This window comes from Galeopterus variegatus, unplaced genomic scaffold (genome assembly GCF_000696425.1).
Source record: "Galeopterus variegatus unplaced genomic scaffold, G_variegatus-3.0.2 Scaffold5548, whole genome shotgun sequence".
Lineage (NCBI taxonomy): Eukaryota > Metazoa > Chordata > Mammalia > Dermoptera > Cynocephalidae > Galeopterus > Galeopterus variegatus.
In genome coordinates, this window is record NW_007731659.1 from 16,125 (window position 1) to 27,022 (window position 10,898).

The 10,898-nt window shown below is 38.7% G+C and overlaps 1 protein-coding gene across 1 annotated transcript in view; it reads left to right on the forward strand.

Annotated features, from left to right (window-relative positions):
* The first annotated feature begins 531 nt into the window (after nt 1-531).
* The window catches only part of LOC103605019 (dystrobrevin beta-like), a 74,540-nt gene continuing 64,173 nt past the window's right edge, over nt 532-10,898 (forward strand). Inside the window, exon 1 of the mRNA XM_008589600.1 lies at nt 532-598. Coding sequence (XP_008587822.1) covers nt 532-598 — 67 coding nt within the window. The remainder of the gene's footprint in view (nt 599-10,898) is intronic.

Here is a 10,898-nt window from a genome sequence, read left to right on the forward strand (position 1 = left end):
ATTTAACTTATATTTTTATGTATAACTATTCTTATTTTTTTTTTCCCCAGCTGGCTGGTACAGGGACCCAAACCTTTGACCTTTGTGTTATAACATCACACTCTAACCAACTGAGCTAACCAGCCAGCCCTATTCTTATGTTCTTTATTGCAGCCTTTCATTATATTTATTTCTAAATTATATTTAGTGACATGTTTATATGTATAAAACTGTATCAACTAATCCAGGACTCTGCAGAGAAAATAATTAAAATTGGAAATAAGACAGCCTGATATTTTCAGCACAGGAAGCAAGTATATATACGAGCTCATTTAAGTACTGATTTTTATATTTTAGTAGCTCTCAAATAAAGGGATAATGGTTTATCTTTTTTATTTTTTGGTATCAGGTTTCCACTTCAATTTTACTGATACTGTCTGAAAACGTGTATATACAACTTGGTTTCTTGCACCACTTCACAGTAGAATGATTAGCACTTGGTTGAATTGTCAAATTACACCATGGTTTATTGTATCTTTCTTTGTCTCTAGGATGATCGAGGAAAGTGGGAACAAGCGGAAGACCATGGCAGAGAAGAGGCAGCTGTTCATAGAAATGCGTGAGTCTTGCGTGCTTCTGTAATCCTTGTCTGTATATGCAGGAATGCTTCTTTTTTCTGATCAAATCATAGTGTTAATCAGTTACAAGTTATAAGCTTTAGAGAGGGGAGAATGGGAATTAAAGAATCTTAAAGTTGGAGAACTCCAATCCAGAGCATATATTTTGGTTGAATTGACTTGGATTGTTTTCTTAAGCAAGGTCATAAGTAATAAGGCAGAATGTTACCTAGAATATCTGTGATTTTCAGTCATGCCAGTTAATTTAGACCTCTTTCTGTGAATCTATTGTTGCCATGAGTTTGCAGATCATGATAAATAATTACTGTTAATACTTATATAAATTACCTTCCAGTAGATACTGATTCTAAGGTAGAGAGGACTAAGTGTTAGGACCACACCTAGAGATATCAGAAAAACTAAAAAGAATGAAGTATACTTTGGTATGTTACTTTACTATACAATTTTAAAGCTTCTGTTAAAAATTATATTCTTATATAAAACTTGAACAAAGAGAAAAAATGGCTAGGAGGAGTGGGGTGGTTTCCAGTATTTAAGAGATTGTTTTGCTCTGCAATTACTTGTCTATGTGACCTTGACTGTATGACCTTGACCAACTCAATCTTGCTGGACCTCAAATTCCTTTGCCATGAAATGGAGTATTGGTCTGGACCAGTGATTATGAAATCTTTTAAAAGCATTGTACTCTTTTTTTCTAAACGAAATTGTACAAAGATCCTCAACACGAGTGTTATAAAATTGGGTACTGCTTATTTGAAGCAGGAGAGGGGAGGCAGAGGCCAGCTTGAGATGACCCCTGAGGTACTTACAGAATTCTATAATTCTGCATATGACAGTATGAAAATCAGTGGATGACATCTCAGAAGGCCCTTCCAACTCTTAACATATTTTAGATCTTTAGAGTCTTAGTAATGGGAGACAGTGTGACTCAGCTCAGATCTATGTTGTTCTATCAAGCATAGGCTGGGTAATTATTTGTTAGAGATGGTAGAGAAGAAATTTTGGCATTGGGTAGGCAGCCAGACTGGGTGATCTTTAAGGACTTCTGTAGTTCTGAGTCTCTAATTGCTAGTCATTCAAGCCAGGCACCTTGGAGTCACTTCCCTCCCACCTCACCATCTACCTCCAAAGAAGTCACCAAGTGCAGCTGAGTTTTACTTCATAAATGAGTCTTGGGTCCCATCTGTTCCACCTAGACTGCCTAGCTCGGATCTTGGCTCCCTCACTTACTGGCTGTGTAATTTTAGGTAAGTTGCTTAATCACTCTGTGCTTCAGTTTCCTCATTCATAAAATGGGAATAGTACCAACTTCATAGAATTATTGTGAAGATTGAATGAGATAATGTGAGGAAAGCACTTAGCATAGTGCTTGGCACAGAATAGTAAATACTTAACATGGTTAACTATGTTTATCATTAATATTTTTAACATTGTTACTTTTCTGAACTATAAGTTTCTGATCTCTTCTTTCAGTCTTGACCCTTTAAAATCTGCTATCTATGATCAGCTGCCAAATCGAATGGTATAGATCTGTTACTTCTTAGCTTAAATCTCTTTAGTTACTTCTTGTCACTTTCATGAGAAAGCCCCAACTCCAAGGCATGCCGGACAAGGCCCTTCTGGCCTCTTTTTTTATTCAATTCACAAGTTCCCAATTTCCATCACATACCTTGTGTGTCATTTCCCAACAATACTGAATTTGCTTTTTTGCAGATAGATCATGTTTTATATCTTTGTGCCTTTGCTAATGCTGTTGCCTCCACTATCTGACAAACTGTTCCTACCTACCTGCCTTGGGTTGAATCTGCCCCCAAAACTTAGCTCCCACTGTGACAGTGTAAAGAGGGGGGGAGAATCCTATTATGGTAATTGAAAGATGGGGCCTTAAAGATTCGATTAGATTGTAGGACCATGCCGTAGTGAAGAGACTAATAATAGTGGTCAGGGGCATGATTCTGAGGGTTTTAAAAGAAGAGCACATTAGAGGTTAGTACCTCTCTGCTCTGCCATTTTCTGCTATGTGAGACCCTTGGGTCACTGTTGCCACCATCAAGACCTTCACCAAATGTGTTTCCTGGACATTGGACTTCCTGGCCTCTGAAACTATAAACAATAAATTTTGTTTTCTTTATAAATTGTCGGGCCGGCCCGGTGGTGCACTGCTACAGTAGAAGGGGCTGAGGTGGAGCATAATCCAACTCCAGCCCTGGAGTGCCAAGAAGCATCTGTTGGAACATGGTCTACTCCAGACAGACCCTGCTAGGAAGAGTGCTCTGCAGTGTGGAGGAACTCTTCCTTCTTGGCAGGATGCCCTGGGTCCTCAGAGGCATGGTGCTGAGATACGACAGCTTTTATTATTTTACTACTGTTTACATTGCAGAGTATATGAAAGCCACACTCTTTTCAGAATCCTCCTGTTAACCCTCCATTAAAAACAAAAACAGTCGGTCCGGTGCGGGCGCGACACTGAGGGTTGCGATCCGTTGCCGGACACGAAAAAAGACAAAAAGGGAAAATAAATAAATAAATAAATAAATTGTCCAATTTCAGGTGTTTTGTTATAAGCAACAGAGACTAATACACTACTCTTCAAGACTTTGCATAGGGGTAATCTTTTCCATTCAACTTTTAGCATATTTATTGAGAAGCAGCAATGTTCCAGGCAGTATTTTAGGTGCTAGCGTTGCAGGGGAGAAAAAGAAACACTGTGTCTAACTTCATTCTTGAGGCTTACGGTTTCAGTAGGGGGAAGCAGACAAAATAGGAAACCAAATAAATAAACACAATAATTCCTGAAACTAAGAAGTCCCTGTGGTGCGTTCAGTAAATAAACATGAGTGTGTGAGTGCGAGTGTCTGGGGTAGATATTTGAAGTAGTTCTTAAAGAATTGGGTTGATTGCTTATTGAATGTTATCACTCCAACACATGAACCTCATGTAAATTATTCTCTGTGACAAACTGGAGATGTTTGGTGAGTATGGCTTCTTGAGTGGTGATGATATCTGCTGGTGGAAGCCCCACTCAATCATTTCCAACAGCACCAAAACTCCAGCAAAATTATCTTCTATAGATGCCAAAACACCTTTTCCCAGCCTTATTACTTGGCTGTATCATCCAGGTGTTGGGTTGATTTTATTATGTCAATTTTGAATCTAATATGCTTTCTCAACTCTTTTATTAGCCTTAATGGTTAGTTTATAGATTTCTGCTTAGGTTGGTAACTATACCATTTTATTTATTTATTTATTTATTATTGAATCATAATTGATTATACATATTTTTGGAATTCAGTGTTGACATATGTTGATCAAATCAGTATTACTAGTATGTATATTGTTATAAATTGTACTTATTCTTTATGCCCCTTGTCCAATCTCTCCCTATCCCCCTCTCCCTCCCTCCTCCCACCACTGATAATCCTAGAGTTCTTCTCTCCCTCTGAAAGAGTAATGGTTATTCTGTTGATTTGTTGCCTAGGTGATCTGTCCAATGCCGAAAGATGTGTTCAGGCCCTCCAATATTATCATAGAGCAGATGCTTCTTCTGTCATTCTGGAATGAGCTTTGTGGAAAGAGACATCTTATTCTTTCCTTTGGTCTCTGCTGGTGACTCTCCTTATGTCAATGCACTCCAGTGGCTGGCGGACCATCTGCATGGTGGTTGTGACATCTAGCCACTTTTGTAGCAGCCGTGGTTACTGTTATGGCTGTGGTGGGCCACCCACATGGAGGTGATGTTTTTGGCATGCTCCTTGGCTCTGGTAGTGTGCCTGGTTGTGGGTGGGGGGTCCGGTCCTTAGCTCCATGCCCTGGGTCTCCAGACGGGGCTCCGAGGTGCTGGTGGTGTGCGTGCATGTGGGTGGAGGGTCAGTCCCTGGCTCCAAGCCTCATGTTCCTGGGCAGACCCTGAGGTGCTGGCAATGTGCGTGGTTGTGGGTGGGTGGTCTGGTCCCTGGCTCCAAGCCTCAGGGCCACTGGTGGGTTCTGAGGCACTGGTGGTGTGCCTGCGCTGGAACTAATTTTTTGTCCTTTGCTTACTTCTAAAACTGAGGAACTTCCTGTGGGAAGTAGTACTTGAGCTCTGTGGTTGAGCTAAATTGTTGCTTTGCTGCTGCTTCACTAGGAAGACTTTTTGTGCAGCACAGGTTACAATGGTTGACCTTATAGATACTACCAGCTCTGCAGGGACCTGGTGCAGCTGGGTTGTGTAGAAACTCAGATCTGGGCCTGAATCTTTTCATCAAACTGTATCCCATTAAATTCTGCATTCCCAACTAGTTTCTTCTGAGTGGTCCTGTGCTGATTGGAGGGTGGATTGGCTGTCTTTGCTGTATCCCAGTGTTCTCCCAGTAGGCCCATCTCCACCACTGCCTGTGCTCCAAACACTTCCCATGGGACGGGCCCTGTGCCAGTCCCTTGTGATGACTCGCTGGCCTCTGAATGGCTCCCCTTTTTCAGCTGTTCTGGGTCCTCACTCCTTCGTGGGTCCATCGGAACCCTGTTAGGAGTCTTGCTGTCCTGAAGGCCACCAAGGCCCTCTTCTCCCCTGTCACCTCCAAACAACTCCATCCGCAGGGCACAGCTGTAGCTTTTGCTGGCTCCTGCTCCATGCACTCAGCAGTTCCAGCCTTAAAGCAGCTACGGCACAAAATGCTCTGAGCAGTTTTTTCTTTCTCTCATCATGGATTCTCCCCCTTCATGAGTTCCATAGGTCTCTCCTTCTCTTCCCCTGAGCTCCAGTGGCCTCAGCTTGGCTGTTGTTACATTTTTATAGTTGTAAATTGGTTGATCTGTGGGAGAGAGTGATGCTGGGAACTGTCTGTTCTGCCATCTTGACCGGAGCTCCTATACCATTTAAAAGACAATTTTCACTCTTCCTTTTGTAATCCTTTTCTTCTTTCTTGACTTTGTACTGGTTAGGGCCTCAGATATATTGAAGAGCAGGGAGGAGAGCAGGCATTTTTGTCTCGTTTTTGACTTTAATGGGAATGGTTCTAATATTTCACTGCTAGGAATGATGTTTGCTGCAGGTGTTCTACCTTTTATCAGGTTAAGGAACTTCTGTGTCTTAGTTTGCAGGAGTTATTATCATTATTTTCTTAAATCATGAATGAGTATTGAACTTTTTCAAATGTTTTCTGCTTCCCTTGAGATGAATACATTTCTCCTTTACTCTCTTAGTATAGAGCTGTGGCCAGCCATCTTCTTAAAGGGCCAGAAAGTAGATATATTAGGATTTGCAGGCTCTATGATGAGTTCTCTGTCACAGCTACTCAACTCTGCTATTGTAGCATGAAAGCAGTCGTAATAACTTAATAATTTAGATAGTTTGCATTTTTTTATCTTGTGTTACCTTTATTATGGTATCTTCATATAACATCATTAAGTCTTTATGTTTTTAGGCAGTATCTTTTAATTTCTTATTATGGTGATAAAATTAGTTTATTCTTTCTTTGTTTAATATTTCTCTTTTAGACACTAAGCACCATGAGAATAAGGATCACATTTGTTCATCACAGTAGCCCTTAGTAACATGATAAGTATTTAGTAAAGGAAGAATGGAATAAATTTCATAGAAATAATTTGATAGTTTATGATTTTTACATGGTATGAAATTACTAAGAAAAATGAAGGGTAGCAGGTTAGCACAGTAGTCCTCAACTCTGGAGCTAAAGTACAAGCTCTAGTTGATGCTACAAAATACTTGATTTCAGGCCTCTGTGCTCAGAGATTCTGATTTTATTTTTTCTTTTCTAAAGTTTGCCAATTTTATTAGTCTTTTATTTTTTTATTTTTATTTTTATTTTTTGTCTTTTGTCTTTCTCTGTGTCCGGCAACGGATCGCAACCCTCAGTGTTGCCCCCGTACCGGACCGGGGACCGGCAATGGGATCGCAACCCTCGGTGTTGCTCCCGCGCCTCGCTCAGCCAGTGAGCGGGAACCGGTCTGTATGTGGGATCCGAACCCTCGGGCGGGAGCGCCACCGCGCTTCCCAAGCAGCGCACTATCCAGTGCACCACCGGGCCGGCCCAATTTTATTAGTCTTTTCAAGGGACTGACTTTTGACTTTATTGGTCCTCTCTATGTATCTTTGTTTTCTACCTCATTATTTTGTGCTGTTATATTATTTTCTTCTTTCTATTTTAGGAAATTCTATTGTTCTTTTTCTAACTTCTTATGTTAGATTAAAAAGCCATTATTTTCAGACTTTTCCCCTTTCTTCTGTAAGCATTTAAGAGTAAACTTTACTGTGATTTTTTTTTTAATATCCCAGGTGTTCTGATATATACTATTTTCATGATCAATTCTTTGTGTTACTTCAATTATGAATTATTTACAAGTATTCTTTTAAACTTGCCAATGCTTTAATTAAACAATTTTTATTAGGTTATGGGTCAGGAAATGAGGGATGATCTAGAATCTTTGAATTTGTTGCTATTTTATATTCTATATTTTTCTAAATATTCCATGAGTGCTTAAAAATAATATCTATGTGTTCTGCATTATTTAGATCAAGCTTGTTGCATATTTTCTTAAAATCTCTTTTGTCCTTAGTCATTTGATTGTTTGATCTTAATTGCTGAAAGATGTTAAAAATCTCTGCTTTGATTGTGGATTTAAAATTTTTTCCCTACAATTCTGTTGGTGTTTTGAAGCTGTAGTTCTTAGATGCATACACCTTTCAAGTGTTGTCCACTTAGGAAATTGAATCTTTGTCATTATATAGGTACCCTTTTTTCCCTAGTGATACTTTTGCTTGAAAGTCTATTTTGTTGTATATTAATATAGCTATACTAGCTTTCCTTTGGTAAGTACGCCTAGTACAATATATATTTTTTCAATCTTTTACTTTAAAATTTTCTGAATCCTTATGTTTTATGTCTCCTGTAAATAGCATAAGTTTGATTATTTTAAAAAAAGTGACAATCTATGCCTCGTTTATTCTGTTTTACTTTTTTAACAAATGCCGGTATATTTTATTTTTTCATCTTATTTTGTGCTTTAGTTTTGTCCTTTCTTTGTTTTTTTTCTTCCTTTGTTGCCTTCTCTTAATGAATTGACCTTTCTTCCATTCCACTTTTTCCCTCTACTTGTTTGTGAGTTATACAAGGATACTTCAAAAAGTTTTTGGAAAAATAGAATTAAAAGATAATATGAATCATTGCATGAACTTTTTGAAGTACCCTCATATATTCTTTTTCTATTCTTTCTGTGGTTATCCTAGAAATTTTAACAACAATTAAAATGAAGTCCAAAATTTATCAATATTTATAACTTTGTTCAAAGTAATACAAGAATATTAGAATGTTTTAGAGTACCTCCTTTGTGAAATATATGGTATTTTTAGTATTATTTTTTTTAACTCGACAAATTCGACTTTGTCATTTTGTATAATCAATTTTTGTGAAATCCAATCCATTTGGTTATCACTTTCTTTGCTTGCTCTTATTTTTTTCTGTGAAATCCAGATAAATTTAAATCTGAGTCTAGGTGGAGTCAGCTGTGTGTCCCCACCATTTCTCCTTGGGGAACTTTTTCTTAGTACTTCACCCATGAGGGAGGGAGTCACCCTTCAGTGGTCTTGTTTTTATCTGTACCTTCCTCTCCGTTGGGACCTCTGGCTGAATTCCATTCCCCAGAAACTTATTCCTACTGCCGAGAAAAAAATAAGGAGGTCATTTATGTTACTTATTTGGACTAATATTATTTTGAAAAATTTTTTCTTATTAGAAATGCTTGTTAAAGTTTTCAGTTAATTCAGAAATGTTATTATACTTATATCTACCAGGTTGGTAAACTCTTCTGCCCTTTCTCTGTCTTCTCTCCCCCATCCCTCTTCTCCCCATTTAGATTCCTTTTTCAGCAAAATACATTTACTTCCTTGCGTCTCCATTGGCTTGCTGAGCACCTCACCAAATCTGTGGCTCCTTGGAACCCAGTTTGAAATCCTCTGCCCTACCTGAAGGAAGCTAAAAGCATAGACATGTTGTACACGGAACAAGGAATTGGCTTTCCCACTTAAAATTTCCAAAATTTTATCTATAGTTTGTCTAACCTTTTGACTTTATTTTTGGGAGAAAACAGATCAGTTTTTTGTACCAGCAACACAGACCTTCTTAATTTTCACTTATTTATTCACTAAATACGTGTTTCAGCTGCTAGTTTTATTATGTCCTGGTTTTAGGCATACGAGTACAGTAGTGAGGAATAACAACAAATGGTTTCTGCCTTCATGGAGCCTAACTTCCTGGAGATGGAAAGAAGTAATGATAGAGCAGTCGGAGCCAGGATGCGGGAAGCATGTGGATGCAGGAGGATCTAGGAGAAGCAATGTCTGGGCTGAGTCAGTCTGATGAGGTGGTGAAGGAAGGCTGGAGCAGTAGCACTTCCAAAGGGCCAGAGATGAGAGGGCCTGGCACGTCTGGGTAATTACATGTAGTCCAAACTGATTTGATGGGGTCCAGACCTTTTAGTTGAGCTGGAGTCCTGTGCTTCCTGAATAAAGCTCTCTTGGAGCACTTACTAAAAATGAGGATTCCAGGTTTTTTTGATTTTGATTCAGTAAGTAGATGTGGAGTGGGGCTTGGGATTCTATACATTTAGCATCGTGTCCAGGCGTTGCTTATGATCAGGTGGTGTTAATTAATCCTTAGAATCACATCACTGTCTTCCATTGTGATTGCAGTTAGCACATTTAGCTTCATATCCTGTCACCACACACATGTTGGCTGTTACTTCTCTCTCTGTTATTTATTATTTATGTCTCCTTACTTATAAAAAGACCATGAAATTGATCTGGCTTTCACATTTGTCATTCCCCTAGAACTGTTCCCTTGCCCTGAAGTCAAAGGAAGCACTTGCAGTGACTAAAATTTCATCTGAGATTGCATTTTCTTCAACATTTTAATAGAATAGAACTGCATCCTTCTTAGTGGAAATACACTTACTTGAAATATAGGAAGCTGTGAGTGGGGATCAGTTTCAGGCTGATATCCCAAATAAGAAATGTTTTAGAAGTAGTTGTGGAGTTTTGCAAAGAGTGGCTTTTAAAAAATAGTCCAGTGCTGTTCTCAGGGTTTTTCTTTATGGCTGGAGTAGCATTTTTCATAGAAATTTAAGTTTCTCATATAAGCAGATACAGTAATATTTTCCATTTGACTCTTCGCTTTCCTTGGTATTTGGTTATAGTATATAACATTCATATCTCATTGTCATGAATGAGGAGAGCTGTAATGTAGAAAGAAGAGTTAATCTCTTCTTATCCTTTTTCCATCTTTCTCCCACACCTCTTGGGTAACCGGTGTCCTCATATTGTCCCCTGTCTGCCCAGGAGCCTCACTGAGCTCTCCAACTGGGGCTAGAGTTCTGCCTGTGTAGTTAGTACCTTTTGCATTATTTCTTAAAAAGCTTAAAACATATTGTGATGTTAGTATTAAAGTGATGCTTTACTGTATTTCTTATAACGAAGTGAAGAGTAATCACTTCTATTCAGAAGCCCCCAAAGATAACATGATCATTTTCAGTTTCTTTACTGGGGGCTTTCTGTTGAATTTTTTATGTGCCAAACTACCATATTTTACAATCAGGAAATCAACCTGACATTTACATAAGGGAAGTATTAAAAAAGTAAAGACTATCCTTAGAAGCAGTGTAGGAGGATTCTGTTTAAGGAAACCAGAATGATTGCTCCAGAAGAAGGTAGACATGTGGGAAGTTTTAGAACCTGATGGGTAGAATGTTGTTACATAAGATTTTAATAAAGTTTAAGGTTGTTGATTATAACTTAACTTTTAGAAATTATTTTGGGATTTGGACTGCTATTAGATTTAAAAATGATATTCTGGCTAGAGCTGTCTAGAATTTCAGAAATCAGTGCCATCCTACTCATATCTGTACCTTTTCCTCACTGGGTTTTAGACTGATGTATTTTCACAAGAACAATGGCAAAGGAAAGCAGAATGACACTTGATTCTTGACTAGTACCTGAAACTTCAGTGTAGAGATCTCTGGCAAACTGGGCAGGAGCATTTGGAGTTTCTCATTTTCCTAAACTAGATAGGTTTGGACTTTTGTGGTTCTTGCTCTGTTTCATCTATTGCAGTACCCAAATCTGACTTTGCACTGGAGAAAGGGTCTGAAGAGAGTGAGTAATACCAGGTGCACTGACTTTTTCCTGTAATTCTCCACTAGCAGACATGGCCTAATAAATTCCCCACAATCTGTCAGCACCACGCTCACCCAGTGAGCAAACCGGCCATCCCTATATAGGATCCGAACCCG